This window comes from Nuphar pumila, chromosome 12, assembly GCF_984573655.1.
Source record: "Nuphar pumila chromosome 12, dmNupPumi1.hap1.1, whole genome shotgun sequence".
In the NCBI taxonomy this organism is placed as follows: Eukaryota; Viridiplantae; Streptophyta; class Magnoliopsida; order Nymphaeales; family Nymphaeaceae; genus Nuphar; species Nuphar pumila.
Window position 1 is genome coordinate 101,327,844 of NC_143260.1, and position 17,469 is coordinate 101,345,312.

Consider the following 17,469-nt stretch of genomic DNA (forward strand, 5'->3'; position numbering starts at 1 on the left):
CGGACCAGGTCCGAGTCGTCCGTGTTGTACCAAGGTCCACAAATCAAGCCACTTGGCCAACGTGATCCAGCCAACCATAAAACGAAGAAAACGCCAGCTTTTCGTCATCGCTTTAATATGAGAAGAAAATTCCCAAAGCGCCAAACGCCCCTCTTTCTCTCCATTTCTCTCCTCGCACTTTCTCCCTCTATAAGTATCCCTCGACCCCATTCGGTTCCGCGATATTTCCTCTCGCGGGTGTCTTCTCGAGAACGCCTCTCTCTCTCTCTCTCTCTCGCGCTCGCTCGCTCTCTCGATCGTCGTCGTCGTCGTTGATCTAGGTTTCCCGATCGGGATGGCGCCGAAGGAGCAGAAGGGTTTCTTCTCGTCGATCGCGTCTAGCCTTTCCAATTTCGGCAACGCGATGCACAAATCCGTCAACGGGTACATACTCAGAGTCCTCTCTCTCTCTCTCTGGAATTGATCGGTGTTTGAATTGCAAGACCTGTGTGCGTCTTTACCTCGTGGCGGGTTTTTGCTTGATCTAGAGGTGCTAGAAAAGTTTGAGATCGGTGATCGCATTGTTTAGAACGTCGGATTTCGTGGGTTCGGTGGTTCTGGTAGTGTCTTGGTGGAAATTATGTACCATTTCGGCACCTTGGATGATCTATGCTCCTATTTGAGACGGTTAGACCTTAAATGCTAATTATTTGCGCTAGAGTCTGTTCGAATTAGTTTGTAGGTTTTGGATTTTTTGGAGCTTTAAAGCTATGCGGAGCTTGAGCTTTAGTTAGAGAACTCGAGTTCAGTTGATCTGTAGCGAGTACCCCATATTTTGATCGTTAGTTTGTGTTCGGATCTGTTAGTCGCCCTCCGAACCCTTCTTCGAGAAGCGGAGCTTGAGCTTTAGTTAGAGAACTCGAGTTCAGTTGATCTGTAGCGAGTACCCCATATTTTGATCGTTAGTTTGTGTTCGGATCTGTTAGTCGCCCTCCGAACCCTTCTTCGAGAAGTGGAGTGGATGTACAGTGACATATGACACGGAGTCTACTGGATAAAACTTCGGTTGGTGCGCTAGCCTTCCACTGTGAATGCCATGATGGGATTGTTTTTGTCTCTAGATTTGCCCCATCTTTTCCGAATCGTTACATTTAAAGAATCTCGGAGTTACTTGGCTGTAACGTTCCCTGAATTGTGCACCAAGCAGGCGGTAATTTGTTTACTGCAGTCTGGCATTGTGACCCCGGTTGAGTTTTCACTTCCAACATTTTGCTTGAATTACAGCTTACATCTGCCGAACTTCCTTCTCAATATCTATTTTTCTTCCTTGCACTATTGTGGTGGCAAACCATACACGTGAGGATGTCTTTTATAAGCTAAGGGCATGGTTCAGACTTCAGATCACTTTAGCAGCATCACGAAATTCATGTTAGGGAATGTATGGTGATTTTATGTTGTGTAACCTGTGGGGAATTTTAGCTTTTCTATATCGTTCTTTCATTCACTGACCTGATCAATTGTTTCTTCTAATAGTATCAGTAGCACAGTTATCGTCTTATTCTTGAACATGGAAATGTGTGTTCCTTTTTTTTTTTGAACAATAACTTATAAATACACAAATTTGTTTTCCTCATTAGGTTGGTTGGGTACGAAGGTCTAGAAGTTATAAATCCTGAAGGCGGTACAGAAGATGCAGAGGAGGAAGCTCAGAGAGGGAGATGGAAACAAGAGGTGCTTTATTCTTTCTATTATGATTTTTATCCCCATCCAGTGACGACAGACTGTTTATGACCATGTTTCTCTATAAAGGTTCTTTGTGACTGTTACCATATTGCCATCTAGAAACCTAGTGCTTCCCTATGTGTTTAGTAGCATTTGCTTTATTATTGCCTTTTTTATGTGTGCTTATGACTTTCTTCTGTTTTACATGTTGTAACCGGTTGCTTCACAACAATGTTGAACAAGCAACGGAAATGTCGAAACTTTCAGCCTCTGCTTCACAAAAATGTCGTAGCTCTCAACTTTTTTCCCAATAAGAACAAAAACAAGTCAACAATTTGATCTGATTTATTTGCTTTATCTAGCTACATGTTGCGCTTTGAGTATGATTTATGCTCATTTTCTTTCCTTTTTTTTCTTTTATTTATTTGGATTGCTTTGTTGGGCCTGGTTTTTGTGATTGTAAATCACTATCAGCATACTTTCTCAAGGTTAGTGGAACCAGTGTTTTAAAACTCGCCGAGTCAACTCGGTGACTCGGCTCGGCCCTCCAGCGAGTCAACCTGGCAAGCTTAACTCGGGCTGCGAAAACTTGGCTGCTGACTCGGCTTGACCCGGGCGAGTTCTGGGATGTTTGAAATTTGATTTTTTGGGTATTTCACACACACATATTCACTTTTGTACTGAATAATATATCTTTCCCATGGACTGTCAGGAAAGATCTTTTTGAACAAATAACTGTTATAGTATATAAATCAAACAACAAAGCATTCTAGTCTATAAACCCAATTAACAAAGAATTCTATGCATCTAAAAGCAGGGATTTCTTTCAAGACACATGGAGATTGGAGAGTTAGGACCTAAGGATTCCTTATCTGAATATCACATATTACTTTACATACATGATGATACAACTTCATAAAAAAACTCTGCCTCTATAACTAACATTGCCCCATCACCACCCTTTCGTGGACCACTAGAGGTCAAAGGCAACTTCTAGTTTTCCACTTTATGTTCTTGTAAATGATAGTTTATCTTATACAGTGATACTTTTCCCCAGTCTGTAGCATTTGGTGCAGCTTCTGGGCCATTTTACCAACATCATCTGTCTCTGTTTCTGCCCTTTGTCTAATTGGAATCTTTTTTATTTAAGAGCTGGGCATCATGAATCTAAGGCCTGCAACAATTTCACTTTTCCTAACCTCTAATCTTAGGCATTGAAAATTTTATTCTATCTTCTTTCGAGCTGCTAATAGCTGTTTGAATTCTTTCAAGGTGATGCATGGTGCAGAAAATCTGTCCAACTCCATTATGTGTTCTTTGTTTGTCCAAAATAATGAATCTCTTAACTCAACCTGCCATTCTCTGTATATTGCATGATCCAAGTGATTGCAATCCATAATCACACAGGATACCAGTGCCATTGGGATCATGTAGTTCCCAAGGGCTATGAAGGTGTTGGCGTGATGAATCACTCTTGTACTGAATAATACATCTTTCCCATGGACTGGCAATTTATATATTGTTTTTCTTTTAAAATCAAAAGTTAACAAAACCCGGTCCGAGTCACCGAGTTGACCCGCCGAGTCACGAGTCAATAAAGAACGAGTCGAGTTCCGAGTCACGGGTTTTAAAACCTTGAGTGGAACATGAAAAAGTAGTAGTGATTTTGATTGCCAGCTGTGATTGTTTTTGCCTCTTTTTTCCTTGAAACTTGTGAAAGTAGATCACAATGTCAACCTTGTTATCTACTTTCTCAGCTTCTACTCTATCAGCTTCTATTTTCTCAAGTTTCTAATTCCTCACCTGTGACCAAAACAAACATGCCTTAATCATTTGTTTTTAAACCCCTGAGGCTTCTTCTTGGGTTCAATCTTAATGTGGGCATGGTTACTTGGCTGAGTTATTAACTATGTCACACAGACACTTCATTTTTCCCTTCGTACCCGTGTCAACATGCATGTCCCCGTGCCAACACGCATCTATGCCTAGACACACCATTTTACCCTCGGTACATACAAGTTTGTATTCAATTTATAAAATATAATTATATTTTTATTTTATAACTTTATATTTTCAGTATATAATATATATTTTAAATATAATATATATATAGCCGTGTCCCCATACCCACATTTTTTGGAATTGCCATGTCATTCCCTCCATACCCCCACCCGTACCCAGGTGACGTAGGTTATTAACTTATTAACAACCACATTCCACATAGATCCAGTGCTTCTTTTCAAACCATCAATATAGCGTTCATTATGAGGCGTTGTTAGCCATGATTGTTGTAGGACCAGAACTAGGTTTTCCAGTAATGGAGTACATGTTACAATAATTGGACATTTGAAAGAGATGCTATGAATTGTTTGTTTGGTTCATTAGTTATGTAACTTGTGCTTCTATCATGGTAAGTTAAAGAAAAGCACATCTCTTTTGTGGGTTTTTTTCCCTTTTTCTGACGGGGTGTGGTTGGGTTGTTCACCATGCTTACTGTGAAAAAAGGATTGAACTGAGTCAAATTATCATATTTTTTCAATAGTCAAGGCAAAACCTTGTGAGATGTAAGCCTCACAAATAGCTAACTGCTTAATTAGATGATGGTAAATTAATGAATTACCTCTCTGATTATCTGTTGGTATTAAGTCTGTAAGTTTTTTTTGGTCTGTCTGTGGTGGAACTGATGCATCTGCAAACTGTCCTAGACATCAGTACAATGGAATATGAAATATGAGACCTTAAGTCCATACTCTGTTTGCAGCTACTCCATTTGACATTATTGCTGAGTTAGACTATTGAATCCAGATTGCCATGTTTCCATGCGTGTGGCTCCACTCTTCTTCCCTTACATGAACCTATAAATGAAACTTAGGATGGTATTTAAAGCATGAAGAAACAAGGATCTAACCTGAGCACCTGACTGAGGAGCTAACAATCTTTTTGGTTACAGCCAAAATTGACTTCATACTGTTTCATCTAGCTTTTTTTAATTGAGCAGTTTTTAGTGTTTGACTGCATGTTTTTGTATTTTGATATTGCACAGAATATGTTTCTTTTGCTTTCATATCTGTTCTAATAAGGACACACACAGTCCTAATTATTGTTCTAGACATTGTTGTTGCTGGTTTTATTTTCTTAAGCAATTTTTTTTTTTTTGTAATTTAGCATCAATTATTTCACCTTTTAGAGGATTTCTGCGAGGCTCTTTCTGTTTCATATAAGCCTTATAGCAGTTAAGTGAAAAGTTGTTTTGTAGGATCGGGATAGCTATTGGAAGATGATGCACAAGTATATTGGTTCAGATGTTACATCAATGGTAACACTTCCTGTTATCATCTTTGAGCCAATGACCATGATTCAAAAAATGGCAGAGGTGAATACTGTTCTGGTTTTGAACTGGATGTTATCTATATTTCACAGATGTGTAATTTTTTGTTATTAATTTCATTTTTGATTTTTTTTAACTGTAAGTGGTTTATGCAGTTAATGGAGTATTCCAGCTTGTTAGATCAGGCAGATGAATGTGAGGACCCTTACATGCGGCTGGTCTATGCTTGTAAGGATGTTTCTCTAAGTTTTCCTTTGCTTTTTGTTCCTTTTTTTGAACGTCACTTACTGTTGTGGACATACTCATGATTGTTTCAGCATCATGGGCAATTTCTGTGTACTTTGCGTACCAACGAACATGGAAACCTTTCAATCCCATCCTTGGAGAGACTTATGAAATGGTTAATCATGGTGGAATTACATTCATATCCGAGCAGGTCTGGAATTAGTATTCTCTTTGTTTTCCTCTTTCCTAGCTTCCTTGTGTTCTGTTCCTTTGTTCCATATAACAAGTTCATAGTAGTTTTTCAAGTTATGTTTGGCAACTTAACACTCATTTGTTATGTCATTTTGGTTATATAATGTCTCTATGCTTCAAATATTCTGAAATATCTGCATATGTTGTTGAACAGGTAAGTCATCATCCTCCCATGAGTGCTGCCCATGCTGAAAATGAACATTTTATATATGAAATAACATCCAAGTTAAAGACAAAATTTCTGGGGAACTCACTAGATGTTTACCCTGTTGGAAGGTAATATCTATATACTTAATTATTCTCTATAAAATTAATCTGCCTATCCATAGGTGCATTTTTAAGTGTTACTGATTTTCTATTCCGTTGCAATTTGTGGTTGTCATAACTTTTTTGATAAAAAAAGAATGTCTACAATCAAGGTAGAGGGTCAGGACTACATGTTTGCCTCAGGAGTGTAAGAAGAAATGAAAAAGTACAAGGGGAGGTTAATGTAGTTAATGGGGGAAAGCATCCTGTTACACTCATCAGGAGCCTACCTGTGATAACTCTAAGCCAGCCATCCAATGCTTGCTGAAGTATGGAGTTTTGTTGGGCAGTGACCAGCTGCTGGGGTCCCCAAATCTCCTGGAATTAAGTTTCTTCCTAATCCACATCTTGCCTCACTGTTTTGCACCCACTGATTAGTACTTTGCATGCTCTATGCTGCTTCTGAATGTGCAGGTGGGTGTTGAATGGTCCAGAAGCTTTTTAGTTCCTTGGCTGTAACAGCTAATCGGCTTCTTTGTACTTGTCCATACATAGGATTTCACAATCCAAGTCTCTTATACATGGCCCTCATGTGGTAATTATCTGTTGAGGCCATATAAGTTAGCAATTCTTTTTCTAGGTTTTATGCAATTACCTAGAATGATCTCCCTATTGTTTGATGGTCCTTCAATGCAAGGCTTTCCCTAGCTAAGCAAGGCCGAGGAGTTAAGTCACCCGGACTCGGCTAGGGAGGCGACGCATCCGCGTCGACACGCCCTGACACGGGTGCAACTTCGGACACGGGCCAATACTCGGTCAACAGGTGTCAGACTCAATCAACACACCTGGGCCGAGTTCGTCCACTTTATAGACTCGGTCAACTTTGACCGAGTTTATAAATGTCCGTTTTGAAATATGTTTTGGATCCAGATTGGGTCCGGATTCGGACCCGAACAAGATCCAAACTTCATCTGCATCGTCAGGGCCGAACCCTAAAAGGGGTTTACGACAGGGGGAGTGGCTTACCCTGTCGATTTTGCCTCCCCTCCTAGCCCCTGCAGCTTCCTCCTACACTCGCGCCGGCGATCCAAACTCCGGCGACGGTAGCCGCAGGCGACGCCAACCACCGTCTCCCCCTTTCCTCTGTCAACAGGTATGCCCCTCATTCCCACTCTCTCCTCTTCGTCCGACAAGGGGCTCCCCATTCCTCCTTATTTTCCGGTAGGTGGCGGAGCCCCCTGCCTCGTTCTTTTTTTTTCGGCAGGGGGGGAGCCTCTGCCGGAAAATAAAGTATGGCAGGGGCCTCCGCCCCCTGTCGGAAAAAAAGAATGAGGCAGGGTGCTTCGCCCCTGCCTCGTTCTTATTTTCCGGCAACACCCCCTCCTTGCACTCTCTGCTCGCAGAAGAGGGGCTTAGCCCCTCCCTGTGCCTCCGATTCACAGAAGAGGGGCTCGGCCCCTCCTCGTTTCCCTTCTGTCCGGCGGGCAAGGCTAGGCTCGGCCTGTCAGTCGGGCAAGGTGAGTCACAAGCTTCTTTATGTGTTATATTTTGGTAAGTTTGTGTTAAGAATTACTTTTTAATTTTTGCTTTAAAATTTACAATCTTTATGTGTTAATTTATTGTTATATATATATATATATATATAGCTGAGTCCCCGTGTCCGCATTTTTTGAAATTGCGCCGCACCCGTGTCGCACCCGCACCCGCACCCATGTGACATAGCCGAGGAGTTGTCAAAGGGTAATATATAGAAACATGTAATACCATTTCATTTTGTATCAAACCACAGAATGACCTGCCGAATGGGTCCTTGTGTTCTGTATGTTGTCTACTAGGAAAGTTTTATGATAATGAAAGCAAACAAGCAAAAGTTCTAGCGCCAGGAGATGGTTCTTAACTCCAAATGGCTTGATGGGAGAATGGTGTACCAACAGTTCCACTGATGAGGGATAACAGGAGTGAAGTGAGGTTGGCTCCTTATATTAAGTCCATATTATATGAACTTCCTCAATTAGTTGCATGGTTTTGGTTTTCTGGGTTCTTGTGAGATTCATCACTTTAGATACCTTCTTCTTTTAGGCTCTATTGCTAAAGATCCACCATTCAATTTCTCACTTTCAAAGCACCCTTCAGCTATGCAATTGACTTGCACATGAGTGCTTCTTGAAACAACCAGCAGCTGCTCTTTTCCGTTCTTTTTTCTTGATTTTTATGATTGCCTAGATTTAGCGAAACCTGATATACAACTCATGCACATTTACACACATACATGTATCTCTCTCTAAATTGTTATTCCATATTGGCAAGTTTCTATAATCCAACTGTGGTCATGTTACATGTCCATCACAATTTAGAGAAGAACCGACTTCATAAGAAAAAAAGAGAAACATAGATGACCATGCCTGCTATGGGGTTGGCTGTGTCGATGAGGTGTCACTGTATGCTTTAGTTTCTCTGGGCCAGATGATTATTCATAAAGTAACATAACTTAGTTTTTAGGAGTTAAGGAATCTGGTGCAGTTCTTGTAAATACATTCAATTAGGTACTAGACATGCATCTAATTGTTACTGTGTGACTTGTTTTCTCCTGATGCCATTTGGTGCTTCTTTGTTGTAGCAATGAAACTATGATACTGTTTTTGTGATGCAACCTATGTAGTCAAAAGTGCTAGGTGGTGCCTAGTCACTAGACCCCTAAAAAGACTAGTCAAGGACTAGTCGGGACTAGTCCGTCTAGTCAATACCTCAATTAAAATATAAAAAAGTACATAAAAATATATTTAATTCTTTTACTAATAAGATGTTTTCATTACACAAATACAAAATTACACATGCTTTCACAAAATATATTAATATACATAACCAGAATATACATACACAAACATATGTATATACATTTCAATTATTCATTACATATTCAATATAATCAACAAAATATGCTTTCAACTTTTCATAGAAGCACAATAACACGTACACATATAAATAACATATTACATAATTCATAATACTAAACATGCTTTCAGGATTTTATAGAAAAATTCATCAGAAACAAACACACATATATAAAAAAACATAATCAATTAAAATTAACTGTGCATGCTTTCAATGTTTCACGGAAAAAAATCCCAAAAGCAAAGTAACACACACACACACACACACACACATATATATATATAATAGCTAAGCATGTTTTCATGATTTCACATAACAAATCACACACACACACACACACATATATAATTATATATATATACAAAAAAATAACAATATATAAGAATAATAAATGACTAAACTGCCCTTGTGCTTAGACGGAGGCAGCTTAAGCATCTTAGTCGGCAAAATTGGTACCTTTTAAGGTACCCACCTATGAATTGTGAAGACTAGGCATTTTACTTATGCCTGACGGACTAGGCGGACTAGTCGGTGCTTAGTTGGGGCTTTTGAATGTAATGAAACAACAAGTGCACAAATATGATGCCACAAAATGGCTACAAAGGTTCACACTCACAAGTACAAAAGCTTCTAATGGGCCAAATACACAATCTCTCGAAAGAGAGCAGGAGCACATAAAAATAATAAAGATCTTTATTTACATATGCTTGGCAACAAGCATAAATAATACAAGAGAGGGAGTGCCTTTATATAGGCCGTTAGGGCAGCTAGTTGGACCAACTCCCAATCAGCTGTTACATAAAAACAAAAAAGAAAAAAAAAACTGAAATAGAAAAACTCATGAGTCTCTAGTGGATTGACACCTATTACAACATGAAATGACTAAAATACTGGGTATTTCAGTTTACATACACAATGAACTATATATATACAAAATAAAATGACATATACACAATACATTTTAACACCCCCCTCAAACTTACGGTGTGATCACCAAAAGTTTGTCAAGAATAAAATAAAATCGAGGTGACGGAAGTGCCTTGGTGAAAAAGTCTGCTACTTGATACTCAAAAGTAACATAAGGTAGGGTGATGATCTGCTTGAGAAATTCTTCACGCACATAGTGACAATCCATTTCTATATGTTTGGTTCTTTTATTAAATGTAATAGTTGCCAGCTATGTATATTGCAGTCTTGTTATCACAACATAGTTTGGACAGTGTCTGAAGATGCACGCTCATGTCTTCAAGTAATCTTCGCAACAAAACAATCTCTGATGTTGTAGTAGCCATTGCACGGTACTCGGCCTCAGTGGATGATAATGATACTTTTTATTATTTTTGCACTTCCACAACATAAGAGAATCACCCACAAAAATACAAAAACTAGTAGTTGAGTGTCGATCATTTAGACCTCCTCAATCTGAGTCAGAATAAGCAATCAACTCAAGAGAGAAATATGAGGATAACAAAAGACCTCTAGAGGTAGAGGTTTATAAATATCTAATAATTCTCATCATAACACTTGCGTGAACTATGGTGGGAGAATGTTGGAATTGGCTAGTAGTATGAACTGCATGTGCAATATTAAACCTATTAATTGTTAAATAAGCCAAGGCACCAATCATTTAGCGATATAGAGTAAGATCATCTAGAGGTGGCCCGTCATTAATCTTCGTCTTGACATTAATAACTTCAGGTGTGTCCACCTTCTTTTCATCAGTAGTGCTTGACCTGTCAATAATATCATTAGCAAACTTGGTTTGAGAAAACAAGTATCCTCTAGGAGAGTAAGCAACCTCAATTCTAAGAAAAAACCTGAGAAATCCAAGATCAGTCATTTCAAAATATTTTTTGAGGATACATTTAATATCCTTTACTCCCTATTTGTTTTTTTCATCAATACAAAGGATAAGTATAACGATCCTTGTATCAAATTTCTTAATAAAACCAAGCTTTAGCATAATAGAACTAAAGCGATCGTACCAGGCTTTGGGTGCCTGTTTTAAATTATAAAGAACTTTTCTCAATCGAAGTACCTTACCAGAGGGGACTTCATATCCAAGAAGTGAATCCATATAAACCTCTTCTTTTAAATCTTCATTTAAAAATACATTTTTAACATCCATTTGGTATATAGGCCAACCTTTAATAGCAACAACAACAATAAGGGTCTTAACTGAAATCATCCTAGCTACTGGTGCAAATGTCTCATCCTAGTCTATTCCGTATTCTTGTGCATACCCTTTAGCAACTAATCGGACTTTGTTTCTTTCTAGGGTCCGATCACTCTTAGTTTTAACTTTATATACTTATCTACAACCTATAATTTTCTTACCTTTAGGCAAATCAGATACCTCCAAAGTTATGAATTTTTTGAGTCCTCCTAATTCTTCATTTGTAGCTTTTACCCATTTGGGATATTCTTTTGTTTGTTTACATGTAGTAGGTTCAAAATAAGTAAAAAACCTAGCTAGTCAAGCGCTATATTAAGGTGAGAAGGATTCATAAGAAACAAATCTATTAGGGGGTCTAGAAGTCCTATCTCATCTTCTGACGACTTCAGTTTGTTGATTTTCTAAGGTAGAGTATCTTTCTAAGGCATTTGGTTGACTATCATTGTCACGTCTTTTATATTGAATTATACTAGGTCTTCCAATTTAAATGTTTTCACCATCCTGACTTTGTTTAGGCTCTTTATTTCTATCATTCTCGTATGAACAATTACCCTTACATTGATGCAATAATTCAAGTGAAAAGGAATACTCAGTCTTTCTCAGGAACATCTTGAAAAAAACTTTTATTTTCTTGAAAGCAAACATTCCTGAATATATATAGTTTGTTATTTTTGAAATCAAAACATCTAAACCCTTTTTGAGAACTTTAAAAAGTTTTTCATGAGAGATGTTTTGAAGCTTAGATGACGGAAGTCAGTTGATGAGCTTTACAGATGTCAAACACGCTTCAACTCAAAAATGTTTTGGAACATCTTTTGCAATTAAAAGAGTTCTAATAGTTTCAATTATGTACCTATGTTTTCTCTCAGTTAATTTGTTTTATTGAGAAGTATAGGCACATGATCTTTGATGAATAATTTCATTGTTTTCAAAATAAGTTTTGAAATCATTTGACATAAATTCTCCTCTAGTGTTGGAGCAGAAGATAGAAATTTTGGTCTCAAATTGATTTTTGATAAAATTATGGTATTTTTTAAAGTTCTCAAAAACCTCATTTTTGTGCCTAAGGAAATATATCCATGAGTATCTTTTATAGTCATCAACAAATATTATATAATAAGGGAAACCACTTTTAGATAAAATAGGAGAAGATCCCTATATATTCGAGTGCACTAATTCAAATGGTTTAGAAGAGAAAAATGTTCTTTTTGGAAAGGAAAGAGCCTTCATTTTGCCAACAATACAATCCTTACATTAGAATTTTTTATTACAAAATTTGTTTAAACGAGATACATGAGATAATTTTGATAAACTAGGATGTCCCAATCTTTGGTGCCATAAAGCTAAATTTACCTTTTGAACATTATAACAAAAATTGCTTTTTGGAAGAAGACAATCCATGTAGTAGAGGCCTCTCAATCTGCATTTTGGACTGAAGATCGTGCATAATATATTTTTTGTATAAGGAGAGACTACACCCATGGTTGATGATTTATGAAACATACAAGATTTAAATTTAGTTTTTGGACAAGTCTAACTTTTGGAATAGAGAATTTTGAAGAGACGCTCTCACAGATGCCACTTTTTTTTCTTTCTTTCTTTGAACTTGGGACAAAATTGCCTAATATAACCCGGTTCTCTACAATTATGACAAGTCAACATAGTTTTTTTTTGTTGTCATCATGTCTAGGCTTCCTATTGTAAGGCTTTGAAAAATGAGTTTTTTATAAACATTCGTATTGGCTTTTGGTTTTGAGATGGCTAACACATTATCCTTTGTCTCCTTAGATTCAAACATAGATTTAAGTCTTGTCTCCTCCATGCATACTTGAGCCAAAACTTCATGTAAGGGAAGCAAATTTTCCCTATGGATAATATTAACCCGAACTTGTTCAAATTCGGGTCTAAGTCCTCTAAAAAATCGGAACAATTGTTTTTCATGCTTGTATTTCTTCCATTCTTCGACATCATTTGGAGACTCCCTTCTAGGCTTAAGTTTAGCCAATTGATCCCTTCTAGGTTTCATTTCTTTCTTCGTGAGACGCTCCCACGAATGCCACCTTTTTCTTCTTCTCTTCCTTTGAACTTGGGACAAAATTGCCTAATATGACCGTTCTCCACAATTATGACAAGTCAACATAGTTCTTTTTTTGTTGTCATCATGTCTAGGCTTCCCATTATAAGGCTTTGAAAAATGAGGTGGTTTATAAACATTCGTATTGACTCCCGGTCTTGAGATGGCCAACACATTATCCTTTGTATCCTTAAATTCGGACATAGATTTTAAGTCTTGTCTCTTCCATGCATACTTGAGCCAAAATTTCACGTAAGGAAAGAGGATTTTCCCTAGCGATAATATTGACTCAAACTTGTTCAAATTCGGGTCTAAGTCCTCTAAAAAATTGGAACAATTGTTTATTGCTTGTATTTTTCCATTCTTGAGCATCATTTGGAGACTCCTTTCTAGGCTCAAGTTTAGCCAATTGATCCCAAAGCCTCTTGAGGGTACTATAGTATTTCCTTATGGTCTTATCACCCTGTTTGCAATTTGAGATCCCATTTGTGCACTGCATCTTTTTGGGTATATGTTTGTTTAACGTATTCTTAAGCCTAATCGACTATTTCAAATTCAAGAATATCGAAGCAAGGCTCCTCATGCATACTACCCATAAAGAGGGAAAGAACTTGGCATGACCTACTTTGCATAATTAATAGTTTTTTTTAATCAATAATAGCCTTTTCTTTTTCAATCCCCTTAAAGCTTTCTTCCTTTGATCCACCATCGGCTCCAATAACCAATTTTATGAGAATTGGTTGTGGTTCCAATGTGGATCCATCAACATGTAGTTTTTTCCATCAGATTTGATGAGAACCACCACATCATCTTTTTGGGTATATGTTTGTTTAACGTATTCTTAAGCCTCATCGACTATTTCAAATTGAAGAATATCGGAGCAAGGCTCCTCATGCATACTACCCATAAAGAGGGAAAGAACTTGGCATGACCTACATTGCATAATTAATAGTTTTTTTTAATCAATAATAGCCTTTTCTTTTTCAATCCCCTTAAAGCTTTCTTCCTTTGATCCACCATCGGCTCCAATAACCAATTTTATGAGAATTGGTTATGGTTCCAATATGGATCCATCAACATGTAGTTTTCCCCATCAAATTTGATGAGAACCACCGTTACAATTTCTTTGTCGGCCATAGTGGAGGAAAGAATGGAGATAAGAATGAGAAGAAAGAAGAAAAGAAAGCAAGAAAAAGTGTTGAAGTTTGATGGTGCACTTCCCGAGGTAAAGAAACAACAAGTGCACAAATACGATGCCACAAAGTGACTACAAATGTGCGCACTTACAAGTACAAAAGCCTCTAATGAGCCAATACAAAGGACCACTAAGGGCCAAATACATGATCTCTCAAATGAGAGCAAGAACACATAAAAATAATAAAGATCTTTATTCAAATATGCTTGGCAACAAGCATAAATAGCAAAAAAGGGACTGGCCCAACTAGCTGTTGGGCAAGCTCCCAATCAGCTGTTACATCAAAACCAAAAAGAAAACAAAAAACAAAAAACTGAAATAGAGAAACTGGTCAGTCCTTAGTGGACTGACACCTATTACAACATGAAATGACTGAAATACCCTTGATGGGTATTTCAGTTTACATAAAGAGTGAACTATATATATATATATATATATACACGCACACACACACACACACACACACACACACACACACACACACAATACAAATGGCATATACACAATACATTTTAACATTGACTACATAGGATGCAACAAAAAGTTGCAAATACTTTCAATTTCTATTTCATCTATGCAGTATTGAGTAATTGAAGTGTGCCCTATGCCCTAAATACTGCAAATAAATGCTTTACAAATAGACTCAATTTCAGATTGTCTTTTCTCTTTGCTTTATTTCCCCTTTATGTGATGAGTTGTATACCAAATGTTGCTGTGTGTTCCCAAGAAAAGAAAAAAATTTGGACATAATGTTCATAAATGCCTTTTAATGCGTTGTGTAATACATGCAGGACACGTGTAACTCTGAAAAAAGCTGGTGTCGTTCTGGATCTGGTGCCCCCTCCAACCAAGGTTAACAATCTCATATTTGGGCGGACTTGGGTTGATTCACCAGGGGAAATGATTATGACAAATTTAACCACTGGGGACAAAGCTGTCCTCTACTTTCAACCATGTGGTTGGTTTGGGTATGACTGAATTCTTGTACTTCGTGGAAGTCTATGTTAAGTAATAAAAGCCAACATGGAAAAGCTTTTGCAGAAAAAACTTCTTTTAGTGGTTGGGAGTCCCTTGGTGATTTTTCAATATCTATGTTTGACTATTACCTTTGTAGAAGCATGTTGGATTAACATAGTAAGAAGGCCTTAATTGTTCATTGTTAGTTTTTGTCACTTTTTTGTCTCTTTTGTTAATCGGTGTTTGCATTGTTGGAGGCTTACCAGAACTGAATTTGGTCGCAGTGCTGGTCGTTATGAAGTGGATGGCTATGTCTATAATGCTCAGGAAGAACCTAAAATTTTGATGACTGGGAAATGGAATGAATCCATGAATTATCAGCTTTGTGACTTAGAAGGGGAACCTCTTCCTGGCACAGAACTGAAAGAGGTAAATTCCGTCTTTATTTTTGGTCTGGTTTTCTCATGCTTAACGTTTTTCTATGTTACATGGTAGGATATGGGTTGTTTCTCTCTGTTAAGGCCTCTTCATGCACCTCACTGTTCATGTGCATACAACTGACACTTTGAACTTGTGCACTTTGTTATGAGCTGTGAAATCAGATTTTTTGGATAAAGCTTTACAAAATAACGTGATTAATTAACTAATTGCGCTAATGCTTTTGCTTAAGGTCGCTAGATCATTGCAACTCACCTCTATATTCGAACCTGGGAGGACTTCTGACCTCTTGCTCATGATATGTTATAGGTATGGAGGGTTGCAGCAGCTCCAGAGAATGATAAATTTCAGTATACGTATTTTGCACATAGAATTAATAGCTTTGACACTGCACCTAAGAATTTGCTTGCGTCAGACTCTCGATTACGCACTGATCGCCATGCTCTTGAAATGGGTGATTTATCAAAGTCTGGTTCCGAAAAGAGCAGGTATACTACTTTGTGTGTTGTTGATGTCATTAATTTACTACTAATAGATAGATCCAGAATCTTGAGTTGGCATTGCAGCAGGTGATCACTGTTATTTTTCTCTAATTTCCACAATGCTAGATACCCTGAATTCAATGTTATATGACTTAATATTTGCATCTCAATGAATGTATCTTTTATTTGATGTTTGGGATGCCATTCACATAAAAAATTCTGGGCCAACTGCAATAAAGCTCGAGGATTTAATCTTGGTGCTTTTCTTTTTCCTGGTTTACATGTTAGGGCTTCCAATTCCATAATCATATTCATTTGCTGTCTTCTGCTGTCTTATATTACTGTTTCAGATGCAATGTGGTTGAGCATATTTTACTACACATTCATATAAATCCAATGCTTTCAAAGATCTAGGATGACTTCTTTTTTGCAACACATATGCAGTTTCTTCAAATGTATAGGTAGCCATTATATCATGGGCAGCTACACAACATACTCTGTCTATGTAACTGATGGGAATGTGAAGGGTCTTTCCCTTCAAGTTGCAATCTGTTAAACTTTCATTGTATGTATTGCAATTTTACAATTGCTCATGTTCCTATAATGTTTCAAAATATGGTGATAGTTTATCTGTCACTGGGTGCAAACCCGGAGTTATCTACTTGTTCTCGATTAGGATCATATGTTAAGACAGTTTTTTGTGCATGATTTATAATTTATGCTATTATTACTCTTTTAGTCTGGAAGAGAGGCAGAGAGCTGAAAAGAGGTACAGAGAGGCCAATGGTGACAAATTTGTACCCAGATGGTTCAATCTAACAGGGGAAGTTACTCAGACACCTTGGGAAGAACTAGAACTTTATCAATACAATGGAAAATACTCGGAACATCGTGATGCAATCAAGAGCTCAGGTAGTAGTGTTGAAGTTGATCTGAAGTCTATTGAGTTTAACCCATGGCAGTATGGTAATTTGCCTGTTTGATCAATGTATTTGTTTGTATATCTTGTTTCTTTTTTATTTTTTTCTCCGTTACTTTGGGTGCTTATTTTTTTCCTTTTTTTTTGGGTTTTTATTGGTAGTTGGGCCATGCTTATATTGCTAGAGAGGAAAATATATGGATGAAATTTCATTCCTATTTATATATTAATCAGTTGTAGTAACTAGGAACTCTCTCTCCCCCCCTCTCTCTCTCTTTCTCCATACTCACACAGACACGCACCCCTCCACCCCCCCAAAAAAAGGACGCAATAAATTTCCTCTTCTTGATTCCTACCCTTAATCCAAAAATCAAAAAGTTGAATATGGTGGTCTAAAATGTAAGAGCAAAATTACACAGAGATGGGATTCTATTCTCTAAAATGTAAGAGCAAAATTACAAAGATGGGATTCTATTCTCTAAACTGTAAGTAGCATATTATGAGAAAAATCTGAAGCCTTTAACAAATTAGATTTGAAATTTTGTTGGTTTACTAGAACTTTCTGAGAGGAACATATAGGCTTC

At 37.4% G+C, this 17,469-nt stretch overlaps 1 protein-coding gene across 2 annotated transcripts; it reads left to right on the forward strand.

Moving 5' to 3' along the window:
• The first annotated feature begins 267 nt into the window (after positions 1 to 267).
• Positions 268 to 17,128, forward strand: LOC149821341 (oxysterol-binding protein-related protein 3C-like). Of its 2 annotated transcripts, none has more exons than XM_089982221.1 (10): positions 268 to 423; positions 1,617 to 1,710; positions 4,958 to 5,074; positions 5,173 to 5,257; positions 5,347 to 5,465; positions 5,661 to 5,782; positions 14,881 to 15,057; positions 15,331 to 15,475; positions 15,794 to 15,972; positions 16,706 to 17,128. In XM_089982221.1, exons 1-10 carry the CDS (start codon positions 335 to 337, stop codon positions 16,947 to 16,949), a joined length of 1,371 nt encoding a protein of 456 aa, XP_089838347.1. In that variant the 5' UTR covers positions 268 to 334; the 3' UTR covers positions 16,950 to 17,128. The 2 variants fall into 2 exon arrangements, with proteins under 2 accessions (XP_089838347.1, XP_089838348.1); XM_089982222.1 differs by having other exon boundaries at positions 269 to 423; positions 5,185 to 5,257.
• Positions 17,129 to 17,469: the final 341 nt, after the last annotated feature.

Bases quoted from the DNA above. Each gene is read 5' to 3' on its own strand.
- LOC149821341 (XM_089982221.1), top strand. From the start codon at position 335: ATGGCGCCGAAGGAGCAGAAGGGTTTCTTCTCGTCGATCGCGTCTAGC. The intron at 5,466-5,660 runs GTCTGGAATTAG...GTTGTTGAACAG, and splicing joins TTACATTCATATCCGAGCAG to GTAAGTCATCATCCTCCCAT. The intron at 15,476-15,793 runs GTAAATTCCGTC...GATATGTTATAG, and splicing joins CTGGCACAGAACTGAAAGAG to GTATGGAGGGTTGCAGCAGC.